Here is a 16,602-nt window from a genome sequence, read left to right on the forward strand (position 1 = left end):
ACAGCTGGCTTAATCAGAGGCACAGTCGATTGAGCCATCTGTGCTGAATGCTGAAGCTGGAATATCTTGAAAACCTGACCTGTTGGGGGGGGGGGGGCTACTGGAGTTGAGCTGGTATAAAGAATATATTTTAGTTTTTTGACTGATTTGAAAGTCTTTTGCAACAAAAAATCAATGACGTCTCTAAAACCATTAGCGGCATATGTTGGTATGCCATCATGCAGGCTCTTACATGTGCCGCATGTTCTAATTCTTTGTATGGTGTGTGCGTCACGCTCATACATAGGAATGCATTAAGATTTGTTTGTGTCTCTTTGCCTTCGTCTTTAGCACCAAGAAAAACATGGTGTGTGTGTTTTATTTATACTGTACATGTGCAGGGGGTCTTCGGAGCTGAACCGCGTTGGTTTGAGGTCCGGGGACCCCCTGCCCCCCTGAGATACAGGCCCCTTTATGAGGTGCCGGTATCCCTCGGCGTTTAAAGGTCCCGATCACGTGACTGCGACCTGTAAACAAACCAGAGGGATACCGGCACCCCATAAAGGGGCCTGTATCTCGGGGGGCAGGGGGTCCCCGGACCTCAAACCAACGCTGTTCTGCTCCGGAGACCCTCTGCACATGTACAGTATAAATAAAACACACACACATCAATAAAGACTCGTTCCTTACCTTGGCGGCTATGTGCAACGGTAATGAAGCAGCATGAATGTCTTTTTAATTATACTGTACAGTGAGCAGGGGGTCCCCTGAGCTGAACCGCATTGCTTTGTGGAGCAGGGACCCCCTGCTTCCCGAGTTACAGGCCCCGGTATGTGTCATCGGGTGGCAGTGTCGCCGCCATGTTTATAGCGTCCCCGCAATAAACATGGCGTCCACACTGATTGAACCAATCAGAGTAGGGATGGAGTTCCCACGCTCTGATTGGCTGGCTTACCATGTGAGTCCGGCCATGTGTCATTTCATGACGTTTTCTTAAAGGCAATAGCAGCAAAGCCATTCTGATTGGCTGTGCTGGCATTGCCTTTAAGTGACGTCATCAATTTTTTTACATCGGCCAAAACACATGGTTTTCACGGCCCAATCAGGGCCGTGGGAACCATATGACGACAAATGTGACGTCATAGGCCTATAAAAGCCTATGTCGTCTCATTTTGAAGGCAGATGCCGAGGAGGACGGACCTCCTCCTGAAGATTGAAGACCAGGGCGTGGCACCGGACGTCAAGAAGACCCCGGAACAAGGTATTGTAATACAGATTCACTAAGAATAAAACTAGTACAACCCTTGATTGTCATGTTTTATTATTTTAATGTTTAATTTGTTATGTTTTTTTCTTTTATGGGTTTCTGTTCCTGGATCGCGTCGTGGATTGTTTCTTGGATTTCTTCGTGGCTTGCTTCCTGGACTGGTTCCTGCACTTGTTCTTGGATTGGTTCCTGGTTTGGTTCGTGGATTTGTTCCTGGATTGTGTCGTGGATTTGTTCCTGGATGGTGTCGTGGATGGTGTCGTGGATTGGTTCGTGAGTAAGCTGATCAACGGGAGTCGTGGGGGCAAGTAATGGTAAGTTAAATAAAGAAATGTTCTTAATGTAACTGTTTTTTGTGTTGCTTTTTCATGTTTTCATTTTTTACAATGCATATCATTTCTTCCCACTGTATGTATGTCTGTATGTATGTGTACAGATATATATACAGGGTAAGAAATGATAGTGTTGTTAAAGCTTCTAATTCTGTATTGTTAATCATTGTGGCTATGCATTGATGTGTGCTAAATGTATTGTATTTTTAGACAGATGTAAGTTTTGGGCTTCCAGGCCGTACAGTAGGATATGGAAAGCCTTGCTTTATTATATTGTAATTGTTGGTGTACTTTTGACTATGTTTTGAAGTTGTTCTCTGTTAGGATAGCTTTAGTTCATTGTGTAATTGGTATGGATGGTATTTTAATTGTTTAGGGATGTAATTGATGTGTGGTAATTCATTGATGGTGAGTTTATTGTATTAAATAATATACTTCTTGTGATGTATGGCGATTTGAGTGGCATTATTGTATTGTTAACATTGATTTGCAGCGTGTACATGCAGTTTACATGTTATGCTACATGTATACACTGTAAATGCAATGTTTTATGAGGCATGTGAGCCTACAGATTGAATGATTAAATGGAATTTGGTTAGGCAATTGGTTTTTATTTCACTGAGGATGTTATGCATAACTGTTGTAGGCATTGCAGGATGGCTTCACCCCTTAATTACCTTTCAGGTTAGTACCCGATAAGGTGATTAAGGGGTTCAGTGTTATGTAAATGATATTGAAATGTTGTGGCTATTTCTAATGTTGGCAACGGACCCCAAGGATGATGCTGGCGACGGAGACTTCTTATTGATGAGGTTAGTACAAGTTTCTTTACATTTTAACGTTATTGAATGTGTTTAATAATGGCCAAATAATGTATTATCCCTATGTGGATAATAGTTATTTGGCACATTATTGTACTGTATGTGCTGGGGGAGGGGGTATTAGGCCCAAGGGTATTTGGTAGGACTCCCCTGTGGGTATTGGGTGAGGGTGGTTGGGGGGCTTTGTGGGGGAGGGTATGTGGGTGATGGTGGCTTAACCCCTTAATAACTGTAGCGGTTAATAACCGCTATGGTGATTAAGGGGTTAGGGGACATTAATTTGGATGTTGTAATTCTTGTGTTTGTTTTGCAGAAGCGGATGGGGCATGGGCAGGATGAAGATGAGGATGGCCTTCATCGTGGCAGTGGGACATGGGTGAGTGCTATATGTATTTAAAGTCTTTATTGTTGTGTATGTATTGTAAATGGACAACTGCACTATTATCCATTTGTGGATAATAGTCATTCTGCCCATTACTATACTGTATGTTAGGGGGGTATAGGTGTTGTTGGGTATATATATATATATATATATATATATATATATATATATATATATATATATATATATATATATATATAATTATTTAATTATTTATTTAATTCGTTATTGTGGGGCTGGGGTGTGTTTTTTTTATTATTGTGGGTAGTGGGGGTGTGTGAAGGGGGCATTAGCCCCAACGGTGGTTGTTTAGGGCTTGCGGGTGGGTAGCGGGAGGCCTTAACCCCTTCAGGACCGTAGCGGTATTAACCGCTACGGTCGTGAAGGGGTTAAGTGCCCCCGCATCCCCCCCGCAAGTCCTAAACTCACACCCAGGGCCAAATACCCCCCTCACCCATCCCCGCTACCCACAATAACGCTGGCACGGTGGGTTAACCCCTTCATTGCCTTAGCGGTTAGCCGCTAAGGTAATGAAGTGGCTTTTAAATGCCTTTTTCCTGCCTCGGATGCATGCCGGGGGGCTCCGGTGCGGGTATCAGCTCCGGAGACCCCCGGCATCAATCACAGGCAGGAAAAAGGGCTGATTTTTCCTAAGTGTCGCCCTTGCCGATGCTTCTCCTTCAGCAAGTTGCCAACTTTAGTTGGCGGGCTGGATTGGCCATAAAATCTCCAATCTGGCCTGCCGATCAGCACCAAAAAGCTGATCGGGGCTTACTGAATTCAGGCGGGAAAAAAAAGTCCCGATAAGTGGCTTATCGGCAGCCGGGTGGCGAAATTTTTTTTTTCGGAAGAAAAGTTGCCGATAATTCCCACTTATCGGGGCTTACTGAATCAGGAGGGCAAAAAACGGCTATAAAATGCCGAAAAAGCCTTATCGGGGCTTACTGCATGAGGCCCCAAGTCCTTAAGTATATTCTTAACTTATTGAGAAAGTCACAGCAAAATAAAGGGTGCTTGTAGATGTTATGAGTGGTGAGAGCGTGCTTCTCTGTGAAGGTGCTTTTGTGTTAAGGGAAGGTCAAAAACGGATGGCTTCCAAAGGGGTAGGTAAGATAGGTGTCCTCACTCAGCCTGCATGGAGGAAAAGGAAGTATGTGATTCCTGTCACACAGGAAAAGTGACTGGACTGTGCTAACTGTGAACACAGACAGGGAAGTTGAGACAAACCATCTCAGCTAGGAGGACTTAAAAGGTTGTCAGGGCAACCAGCTATTGGCAGTCTGGAGGGGGAAATATATAAATAATGTAGCAGTTTCCACATGCACTGGGAGTTACAGATACAGGGAAAGCTAACAACCAAAATAGATGAGGCAGTCACAGCTGCAAATGGAAACAGAAAAATAATAGTCCTGTTCCAGGACAGCTACAACTACATCATAATCATCAAACCAGGTTACATTTCATTTCCAAAAGTTCAGATGTAGGTAGCATAGATGTAGGTAGTATATGGGGGTTGTATAAAGCAGGGGCGCTCAACTCCAGTCCTCAACATCCCCCCCCCCCCCCCCATCAGGTCTTCAGGATATTGCAGCTTCAATTCACGTGGCTCAATCAGTCAGTGCTTCAGCACAGCTGGCTTAATCAGAGGCACAGTCGATTGAGCCATCTGTGCTGAATGCTGAAGCTGGAATATCTTGAAAACCTGACCTGTTGGGGGGGGGGGGGGGCTACTGGAGTTGAGCTGGTATAAAGAATATATTTTAGTTTTTTGACTGATTTGAAAGTCTTTTGCAACAAAAAATCAATGACGTCTCTAAAACCATTAGCGGCATATGTTGGTATGCCATCATGCAGGCTCTTACATGTGCCGCATGTTCTAATTCTTTGTATGGTGTGTGCGTCACGCTCATACATAGGAATGCATTAAGATTTGTTTGTGTCTCTTTGCCTTCGTCTTTAGCACCAAGAAAAACATGGTGACCAATTTTGCTGCATTTATGACGCACGCCCGTCATTTATTAGTACATAACATTTGCATAGGCGTGCCACCGACAACATTCAAACTCCGCCTCTAATGTCACCCCTTGCACCATTTTTGTTTCTTTGCGGAAAATAAAGTGGCCGCAAAACATGTCAACATGGGCGCACAAAAAGGCATTCTTTTGCTACTCTTCTTTGCGTCAGTTTTACAACAAAATAACTTTGAGATGTTTAATACATAGGCCTCAAAATCATCTGTGAAATACATGGTCCCTATGCAGAAGCTCAACACTAGAGAGTATTTATTATACAAGCTTCCTGCAAAAGGATTAGTGTTTTAAGCATCGATGCAGTAAGTAGAGTCTGTTAAGTTACTTGATTGAATAGGTTGCAGGCCTCTGAAGCAGACATGTAATTATACAGTAAGGTGATGTAGGTTTGAAGCAAACCATTCTAAATACGTGTTCTTTATAGTGGCAATAATTGTGTTGAGAGATGCAGTTGATATTGCTTTTATCCAGAGAAATGCAGGAGATCTTCTTAATTATATGTTTTCTCTATGATCTGGCCCACACATCAGGTACAGATGTTGCTAGCCTAACCATCTACAGGTGCGCTGCCACCCACCCACAGTCACGCGCACCTGGTGGAAGCGACACTGGAGGATAAGGCTGAGTCCATGGTCGGGCAGACCGTGCAGAGGCGTGCGCATGCTGACCGATCAAACTGCCCAAGGCAGTGATCGCTTCTGTGCGGCGTGCGGGTGCATGTGTGCGGAAGCGAGAGGGGGGGAGCATTGCGCAAGAAATCAGTTCAAACTGATTTCTTGGCGCGACAGGCCGGTCACGTGAGCTGTTCGCCCAATGAGGGCGAACCAGCTCTGTGACGTCACTGGCACGCCCCTAGACATGCCCACGTACGGCGCACGTACCATGGCAAGGGAATTATCCGCTTTCCCTCAGCCTCCGCGCGCCTCTGTACGGCTGAACTTACCATGGACGCAGCCTAACGCCGAGAGGGAATTGCATTCGGGAGCATGGTTCCCCCCCCGCAGTGCGATCGCGTCAAACACTGTCTCTGGCACCGCTGAGGTTTGTTTCTATGACTGCAGCGCCGGAGACACTGAGTCCTGCTACATCTGTGCATGACAATATCGGGCTGTTTATCCAGCTCTCAAAATCGGAGTTCATGGTACCTCAGATGTAGTAGAGATTTGTGATGTTAACAAACGAAAAAGTATGACAGATGTAGGCACAGAATGTGATACATCCAAAAAGCAAGTAAATCTTCCCTAACTCCTCCTCATAGTATTTTTTCATTCAATTTAAAGGAAAAATGCATTTTTTTTCAAGCTTGGTTCTTACCCCATAAAAGTCATATAGTGTTCTACGTGTAGATTCTGAATACAAGAAATCCTTATGCATCTCTGCTGTTTTTATACCTGTTCTGTTTAAAAAAATAAATAAGTATAAAGATTTTACTGGCAGCGGGGCCTTGTTAAGCAATGAGTTACTAGCCGCTTGAGAACAAATGGGTTACAAAAAATACCGCTTATTACCTTTTATAAATGTTCACCTTTTTTTTTGTGCCAGTTGTATATTTGTTTATTTATAAGTTTAAATGACTACGTCGCCATTTTGGCTGCTCCCTTCAGACCCATAGTCGCTGGTTGATGCACGTTAGCCGTGACTAGAAAAGATGTGTGGGGGCCTTTGCTTTACAGTTAGACATTTAACCCTTTTGCTGCCAGGCAGCCCCGTCTGGGACCAAAAAATGTTAAACGTTTAGAAAATGAAAAAGCTCCCCAAAAGGGTGTGAAGGGTTAACACGTTCCCTTGATATTTCGGGCGACAAATGTACGAATGCGGAGACTCACTCAGTCCATGACGCTTTGTTTTATCATTTAACTCAGGGGTGACCAACTCCAGTCCTCAAGGGCCACAAACAGGTCAGGTTTTAACTGGAGGCGCAGACTGACTGAGCCACTGATTGATGTAACCGTGCTTTAACAGGGTTATCGTTAAAACTGGGCCTGTTAGTGGCCTTTGAGGACTGGGGTTGACCACCCCTGATTTAACCTATGTGGTTGCAGGGGGGCCTGTCACACGTTGCAATACAACACGTTTCCATAGCTTTACAAATGTAGGCCCTGACTCCAGAGTAGAAGGGCAGCTTCCTCCAGTTCAGGTTATTCAACCTCTACAATATGGATGATTGCTCCAACGTCATCTTGAGAAAATTTGGGATCTTACACCTCCCATCCAGCAGTCACTGGAGCCAGGAGTAAATCCGACTTGGGAAGTCATGTTGCGAATAACACAAGACCAAACACAAAGTGATAACGTAATATCTATTGCTTTCCCTGGAGGTGCACAAGTATCTGTGGAAAGAAGAATTATTCTTCATCTCTCATGGCACAGTGATAATGACACATCTGCAAGAAAATGTACAATGATACAATGCAACTCCTGATTGATTTATTGCTTTCTAAATAATGGATAACAGCCACATGCGAAACCAGTTTTTCCCAAGCAGTATCCTGGGTAACCCAAGGTCACCTCAGACTAACCGGAAGGGTTCCCATTGCAAAGAACCCAGAAGAAATTATAATGTGATTTTAGTCCACCGTTCATATTATATTTTTCTCTATCTTGAAAATAATAGAAACATTGTCTCTGAAGAGTACTGTAATTATAATTTACAATTGTACCACTAATTCATTTTTGTATCAAACCATTATTATTATTATTATTTTTTAGAAACTGGGAGGAATTTAACCATTGATAAGCTGATTGTGGATTATAAAAGAAAGATAAAGACTGAGCTAAACCAATGGCGTGGACTCTCTGCGGTGACCTCAAAATGAATGGCAGCCACATCGCTATAAGCTGTCACTGCCCTTAATTAGACCTTCACTATTGAAGGGGGCTCTGTCATCCTAATTATGTGTTAAGTTACTACCTGTCCCTTGTATTTGTGTATCTTCTTGCCCATTGTAGTGGCAATCTTTGTAGTAGAAAAGTTTGAAACCCGTAAGCTCTTCATGCAAGAGATACTATTTTCACAGTACTTTCTTACTTGCATATCTTCAGCTTTCGTGCCACTGTTGACTTCACATACGTCTGATTTATGTATGCTCATTTACGTATATTTCAAGCTTCAAGTTCACTGACATTACTATATACGAATAATGTAATAAATAATAATTTACTATTAATAATAACAATAATAAAAATCATATTAATGACAAGCATGCAGTCCTGTTTTATCCCATTTCTACTCATAGAGTGCAGCCTTTTTAACACCTTTACCAACAAAGGACCTGTAATGCATACATATTTCACAGGCCCTCCTAGCTGTGCAGGAGTCAATCACCACTGCATAATATTCACAGCTCAGAAAACCTGACATTATTACATGTGAAAACACAACAAGAACTACAATAGACTGGGTTGCATGATTAAGGACATTTCTGTACATAGTTTTCCAGTGACCTTTGACTTTATTCTGCTCCTGGTAACTTCTAATATTCCCAAAGTAAAAAATAATCTCAATACAGTAAAGATTTATTTTTGATCTTCGATTTTTTTAGTTCATCAGCAGCCCTTTTTAAGAAATCAATGTTACCTCGGTGTCAACACCGTTAAATCGTGATGAATAGATATAAAATTTCAGATGGGTTCTTTATGCAGCTGAGGTGATCAGGAACTACTGTAGGACAATCATTAACTATTAACTATCAGCTCACTGTTTCAAGCTATCAGATGTTAGAAAGCCATTTCCAGTCTGCAAAAGCAAGATGTCCAAGAAGTGTGTTAACGAATACCCTGCTGTCACTTACAGCTGTACAGGTTACAACTGTTCAGATTGTATTTTCCAAAGTTACTTATCTCTAAATTTAATATCTGCTCTATTGTGATGGTCAGGCGTGTGGCACTAGTTAGTCAATAGGAGAGTATTAGCCATGTACTGTAGTTTACCATATTTATTAAGTGATGCTACTCCATAAGACACCTTCCAGAACTGAAAGATACATTATGGCCCATTCAAGTGTCTTATGACATCTCTCCACTTAGTAAATTTGGGTCAAATTGCCTACAAAGGCCTTAATGTGTATATATGGAAGATATGTACTGTCTGTAAAAAAGCAACCACAAAAATTAAAACCCTAATCAGTAATCCAGTTCTAACACTCCTGTTCATTGTTCTCCTGAACTAAGTCCTGAAAGACTTAGAGAAATTGAACAAACTACTGAATGTATATATACTGTAATTTTCCAGCCAATACAGAAAAGCAGGTGAACAGGGTGAGCAATACATATATCACTAAGTGTCGATCATTCATCTAGGGTGCATCTGTATCTACATATACAGGATAACATCTACATTTATTGTACACTTATAAAGAGATTAAACGGCCATGCATGCCAAGGCTAGATGCAATTTTTGGGGAGATGCAGGCAGAGTGGGGACTATTCCAGGTGTGAATTCATTGGGAAAACGAAACGGGAATGTCACTCGTCCTGTCAATCTGGAATCCAGTCTGTGATTTACTTCAAGTACTGTATGACTGCGCATTGATATATGAGGCTCACCAAATGCTGAATTGGATGACCGACAGTTCATATTTAGGACCCAACATAAAAAAAATCCAGCTCTTCTCTCCAATTCACATTTTCCTGCATGTGACTTGTAACCTGACTTAATTGCAGGTGATAAAGCAAAAGCTCAATTCTTCGTCATTATATCTTGAGAGACTGAACATCCCAAAGGAAAACATCGCACATTCTCCACAAGGTCTAATTAGTGTGAGATGCCAGAACAGGGACAGGTCCCGAAAGGAATGGATTCACTATTGCATCCTGGTCCCCTCACACAGCACATTACAACACTGAGTGCTTTTCCAAGATTCAGGTAGGGAGGAAGGAGTAGGACTGGAACAGAAGTTGCTAAGAAAGCCATTACCACGGAGTATACCATGCTGGTCAATAGAGCGAGGGGGCTGATAGAGAAGGCCTCCTTCGCTGTTGCTTCCCCTGTGCACACAGATGCATCACACCAGGGATATGGGAACTGGGCTGTGTGGATTAGTGTGGATGAATTCTGGATTGATGAACGTAAATCCAGAAAATTCACTCTGGTCAATGCCGGCTAAGACAAGTTGGTCTGGAGGAGTGAGAACTGGAGGGGCTCGGGTAAAGAACTTGTCAAAGTTCGCTCCACTCTTCCCACACTGTAAAAATATAAAAACAAACATATTATTTCTTGAAATAGAATAGGAATCCTTATTCTTTATGGAAAATCCATTAGTAGTAGATTAAAACTTATTTGCCTTTAAAAGAGTCTCGTTTTTGCAGATTTGACCGTAGAACATTTACCTATTTCACTTATTCAGACCGAGAGAATCCTATTCAAATGTTTGTTCTAAAAGACTTTATACATCTTTTTTTTAGATGACTACAGTAGCTATTGCAGCAGCAAATTATTGCAGGAGCCTGACGAAGAGGATATATTACCCACTGATAAAGGTGTGGTTCCCTCTTGGACCAAAATAAAGCATTTGGGAATTGTCTGATTATTAACAATCAGGTACCAACGACAGATAAAAGGATCACCACTTCCCTTCATTTTCATCTTCTGATGGGAGTATGTAGAAACATTGTGAAGGACACAACACTTACTGAAAGCGTTCTTAAAGCCTTTATTAAGGAAATTAACTACATTGTTAAATTGTTTTCCGAATGTTTTTTTTAACGAGATAACTGTACCTTTAATTGGACTGCAGTCACATTATTGAAAGACTGTTTATTGCTCACCAAATTCCAAGAATAGCTGACCGCTATATAAGTCTTTCTCTATCAAGTTTGATGTAAATGTATTGGAACAAAAGGTACGTGCTCACACAGTTTGTGCATGACATACAGTAGATGTACAGATGAAGCCAACGTCATTACAACCCGTGGCGAGCTACGGCAGGGCATACACCACGTGATAGCAGGAAAAGTGGCCATTGTTTTAAATAAGGTGTGCATGAGAAGGGGGCAGGGCTATAGCACCATTTGACCCACAGGAGCATGCCAATTATGTCACTAACATTGGCTACATCTATATGTGACTGGGCAAAATATGAACACTCACAGGAAGTGGTTTGAAGGGAGGTTGGATTTCCAGGCGCTCTAGGCGCTCCCAATCAATCCAGCGGAAAAAGGCATGGTCACGGATATCACGTTCTCCATCACAGCCAGAGCCAAGGCGCTTCAGGGGATGCTTTGTAAGCAACTATAGGAAAGACAACAACAATGGGATATGTTAAGGTGATATAGAGTGAAGAATAATTGCATACAATGTGATTACCATAGCAAAAATACTATAGACGGAAGTTAACAAGCAAAAATATAGTAGTGTGGATTACAAAAGTTAAGAATTACCGGGGAGAAAAATAAGCGCATGGAAGATTTGGGGGATTAAAACACGTGAGATAGAGATAACGGAGTAGTTGTATAGAAAAAAATTATTGAAGTACAAAATGGACATTGTTACGAGAAGAACCAGGAATGTTGTTTTTTTTGTTTTTTTTTAGCTCAGACTGGATGTTTGGAAGGTTGACATCGTGAAAGATTTTGAAGACAAATATAAGGAGGAAACTTGTCAGGATGAAGGTGACATTTTCCTAATTAGGTAGATAGTTATGCATAAGGCCATGAAAATAGAAAACAAGGAACGAAAAAGTATAATTTTAGTAACATTTTCTATGTTGTAGGTCAGAGAATCTCAAATTGTGGTCCCTGGATTTCTCTCCTGGAATCCATGTTTTTTTTTTTATCACTGCCAAAGTCTGATCATTTTATTAGATGTAGGTCCAGTATCTTTAAAATATGTCATAAATATAGATATAAATCACATTGATAAAAAGAGTATGGTGGTCCTAAAGATGATTATTAACACTAAGGAAGCACATGATAAGAAATTGTCCTTGAACCTCTGATCTACATCCTCGTGGAACTACAGAATCTATGGAATGGAAAGTATAGTTACCCCCTTGCATATGGCGACAGCTTCCCTGGACAGAGATTTGGGATAAGATACGGTCTGCTCCATGATGGACTGGAATAATTCATCTTCATCCTCCCCATCAAACGGAGCCTTTACATGGAATACAAATAATACAAGCGATCATTCTAGGATGTATAAAAACAATGCTTTTCTGTAGTTGACTATAAATAACTTATTGTCCCGAATATAGTACGGTCTCGCACATAATACGACAATAACGTTTTTAAGGTGTTCTACATGATAAATAAAAGGCGTTAGGCTGCGCATATAATACGAGTACAGTTTTCGGAAGGACATTTTTAGAAAAAAAAAACATAGCACTATATTCGGGCCAATCCGGTATATCATTTATAGTACTAGTGGGACATCATATAGGCCAAACAATGAGCTCAGCTGCATTTGTTTGGACAAAAATAAAATAAGTCCCTTTGTCTATTGAGATAAAGCCCCATTACCATTAGGTAACTTTTTAAGACAAAAATCTGCCAGGTTTCCAATAGAGAAATAAAATGCAGGAAAGACAATGTCAAAGCAAAAGATATTGAATAAAAAACAAAAGTAGTTCTCAGCACTCAAAGCAAAAGGATATCTAGACCAGGGGGGCGCAAACTTTTTTCCCTGCACCCCCCTGCCGGCTGTCCCCTTACTCCCGCGCCCCCCCCCCCCCCAACTTACCCACGCTCCGGCGAAATGACGTCACGTTGCCATAGCAACGTGACATCACATGACCTCGCAGCGTCATTTTGACGGCGCGTTGCCATGGCGACGCAGGGAGGAAGCCGCCGGAGCCACGGTAAGTTAGGTTTACAGAGGCCCTGCAGCTCCCCCGGCACTTAATTTAAGTGCCTTCGGGAAGCGCGCGGGCCTCTGTAAACCCCGCGCCCCCCGTCGGCAGTCTCGCGCCCCCCCTGGGGGTCGCACCCCCCAGTTTGCGCACCGCTGAGCTAGACAACAATTTGTCATAAAGAATAATATTTACTAGTAGAGTAAATGAAGCAATATGAATAACAGGACTAGTGCACAAAAAAAAAACCCATAATGCACATATGCACAACAAGGCAAAAATAAATGAGACAATAATACCAGGAGCAAAGAAACAAAATGGATATAAGTGGGAAACTATTGGGTGAAAAGTCTACCAAAAGGGAGCAGTGCAAAAAACAGTAGAGAAGAATAAATATGGCACTTGACCTGTGAGAATGGAGCTGAAGAAGGGGTTCACTCCCGGAAATGTTGCCCCCTTGTTTAATTACCTTTTGTCCACACCTCTTCCCCCATATTTATTTTCTCCTCTCACTGTTTTTTCACTGCTCCTGTCTGGTAGGCTTTTAACCCTGATATTGTTGTCTTAACATTTGAGCCTACCAATTAGTGCTGTCTATACTATATACTGAAAGATACTGAATGGTACAACTGATTATGCAAAGTTCTTGCCAAACAGCCTATGAGTTCCGTCCTTCTGAACTGGCAGGGTCCTCAAGCTTCCAAACGATAATTTGACATCAATGTCTTCATTTTGCCCTAAAAAGGGCTTCCAAAGGGGCACATTTGTGTTATACCATGGCAAATATATGTCCAAATCCTGTATAAGTCACCAATTCAGAAAATGTTTCAATGGGGGATATGTGCGGAAAGGTTGTGGATCAGAATAAATCTGTTTCACGCTTGTATTTTTTATTTGTTCTCCAATGCATGATCAACAAAAATATGTATCACACTCAAAAAAGGCCACAGAGACTAAAAGAGTAATTCTGCACATCTGTGTTTTAACATCAACATATCATCAACATAGCAAAGTACTTTTCACTTTCACACTTACAATAGTTAGCAATTTGGAAAAACGATTAAAAGGAGTAAGAAAAAAGATCAAGTAAACACAATGACTCACAGTTGCAAAATAATGTTTCTATTTCTACATAGTCAATAAAATAATCTCATGGTCTGAGCCGGTAGAAGTTTGTTATGAATAAGAAACTCACATCCATTATAAGACATAAAAACGTATCTGACGGCAGATAAGAATCACTTCGCCCACCTAGTCTGCTTATTCTTCTCTTGCACACACTATTTGCTGTTAAAATAGTCAGGTTGATACATAACACCATATACACACATAGGAGGTAGGATTGTAGAAAATCCTATCCCCACGGAATCCCTCACAATTGCACTCATGTGATGTAATTATTGCTATGATAACAGTGATCCAGGATAGTATCCTATATAACCAGTCATAGTGAGTAGAAAAAACAAAAATCATTTATTGATATCTGCAAAATAACACACTTGGTGTGGAATATATACAAGGAAATTAAAATATTGGCAGTGGAGTGTGACTACAAATAGGGGAGTACTCATATATGTGAGGACATAATATTATTCCCTACATAGGGGTTAATACTCCCTGAGTAAAGAAACTCCACCACAATTAATCACAGTACAGGGAGCTAGAGTGCTGATACATAACACCCCCAGAATCTTCTTTCACGGCTTTTCAAAAAGCGCCACTTAGCCGTGAAATGCGTGGGAGGTTTTCTATGGAGATTACCATCTTCTGTTTGTCCCATTAAAGACGTTTTTTCATATCTACTCATCTGGGTGCCGTTCAATTTTCAAAGCTGACGCTTTTCGTTGCTGCTCCTGATTTTCTTCCTCCGCTACTCTATTCAATACTGCAGTCCAGGAGGCACACAACTGAGGGATTGCAGGAGTCCTCACGCCGACAGAAGCGAGACGCCGCATATATTGCTGCTACGGCCACTTTTTGCACTGCTGATTTAGAGGTTCATATCACGAGGTAAGACGGTGATACCTTACCTCCAGGACCATACTTAGTGCTTGCGCCATGGACTCCTGACTATTGATCCCCTCAAGACAAGCTAACATAAAGATAAGACCATCTGTCAGCTTACTCCAGAGCGCACGATGGTACACATTTGCACATTGTAAAAAGCTTGAAGCTTATGTTATAAAAAAGGAAACAACTAGTGAGGGACATGTAGTGTGTGTTCATCATACTAGCAAATGCAGCAACACTGGGAGGTGTGTTTCATCCTTCCCCCGTCACTGCGATAATCCACTCCATAGTGTAAGAAGGGGGTGGCGGAGCTTTATTTGTGAATAAAATATTTAACAAAATGTTTAAAATATAACGGTCATCAGAAAAGAACTAGGGCTCAAGAGGATGTCCGGTGGGCGGGCCTTGGTAATAGCTGTCTTTTAAACGAGCTCCCCAAAAGCTCCACCAGGCAGATCTACACGATGGACTCAATACGTCCTTAAACCTGCCGAAATGACAGGAGCAAGGGATAGGAGGAGATATTGCGCTGCAATCCCTGTTACTCTCTCTGTTCTGGCAAAACCGGAATATTACAGAAATTGTCGGGACACCAGGACAGTCCCTTAAAAACTGGGACATATGGTCACCCTAGCTATCATCCTAACGGCTTACCGGAAAAGTCCAAATCTGCAATATGCAGGCAAAAGGCTCTTAATAATCCAAGACTTCTCATTTGAAGAAGCTCTACAAAGAAGGGAATTTTTCCCATCATCTAAAGAACTGTATCAGAAAGGCAAACAATGTGCTATCTTATATCTTGCCAAACTGATTGAAGGCCTGTCGCTACTTTGACTCACCAGAAAAGGCAAAAAGGCACTTCAAAACACTACTAAGTTCAGCACAAAAAGCATACAGCACTATCCAGGAAGAATCAAAGAAGAGTGGGTTGCCAGAGAGATACAGTAATATCGCTTGCAAAAAAACCCACATCACTTGTTGCGTGCAGTTTCTAGGTTTAGCTTTTGCAATTTGTTCTGTTTGTGTTTGCAAATCAATATGTTCAACAACTTAACTCAATGCCAATACTTCCACTTCTCACCTCACAGATTCATTCAGTACACTTAGAGGGGACCTCTTGCTGGGAAGGCCTATCTTTAAACCAATGCAATAAGTATTGCATAAGAGCCTTCACCCCTTAAAGGTATTGATTAAATGCAACCACAAAAAGACACTAAAATAGACAAAGACGACGCTCAAATTAGGATCAACAACATCAAATTAGTTTCCTGGAACGTTGGAGGCTTAAATTCACTTGCAAAAAGGAGAACAGTTATTTTCCATATTAAACACTCCAAGGCTCAAGTGACACTTCTCCAAGAAAAGCACCGCCTGAGTAAAGGCACATAAAGACTTAAAGAGCCTTGGGTTAAAGAAAAAATTGTGGCACTATACACAGAGAAGAAGAGGGGAATAGTGATAATACTGAACAAGGATATGAACAACGTGCCTCACAGAGACCTCATTGTCATCACGTGATGCATCGTTATGCAACCATTTGAATATTCGTATATCAATGCTCTATGAAGCCTAGTGGCATCCTTGCCAATCTTTGTCCTATATTAGGTATACTAGTCCACCATCTTGTGGTTGGACCCGAGGACGTCATGGTTGCATGACGATGCATCACGTGATGTGTCGCGTGACGTGATGACGTCATGACGCTGCACAAATTTTGAAATTTATTGCGGGAGACTATTTAAGGGAGGGATACAGAGAGGGAAGTTAGATAAGCCCCTGATGAAGACTTTGCAGTGGAAACGCGCATTGGGTGATATCAGTGACGACTACGAAGCCCTTGTTGATGACAACTTTAATCAGCCCAGTACCTGCTATGACGGCCGTGGAGCAGATGCTGTTGCTGTGAATACCTTGTCCGACCCTATGACCCAGGGTGGTCTGAATGCTCATAAACAAAGGCACTTATGTAAGTGGAATACTTTGTGTTTTTAACA

The 16,602-nt window shown here is 41.7% G+C and overlaps 1 protein-coding gene across 1 annotated transcript in view; it reads right to left on the reverse strand.

The window, feature by feature from the left end:
* Window positions 1-7,097: 7,097 nt before the first annotated feature.
* Window positions 7,098-16,602, reverse strand: part of PRKCG (protein kinase C gamma) — a 218,579-nt gene continuing 209,074 nt past the window's right edge. Inside the window, exons 16-18 of the mRNA XM_075605355.1 lie at window positions 11,797-11,904; window positions 10,900-11,040; window positions 7,098-9,994 (exon numbers count right to left, since the gene is read on the reverse strand). Of these exons, the coding sequence (XP_075461470.1) occupies window positions 9,815-9,994; window positions 10,900-11,040; window positions 11,797-11,904 (429 nt within the window). The 3' untranslated portion in view covers window positions 7,098-9,814. The remainder of the gene's footprint in view (window positions 9,995-10,899; window positions 11,041-11,796; window positions 11,905-16,602) is intronic.

This window comes from Ascaphus truei, chromosome 6, assembly GCF_040206685.1.
Source record: "Ascaphus truei isolate aAscTru1 chromosome 6, aAscTru1.hap1, whole genome shotgun sequence".
Classification (NCBI taxonomy): Eukaryota; Metazoa; Chordata; class Amphibia; order Anura; family Ascaphidae; genus Ascaphus; species Ascaphus truei.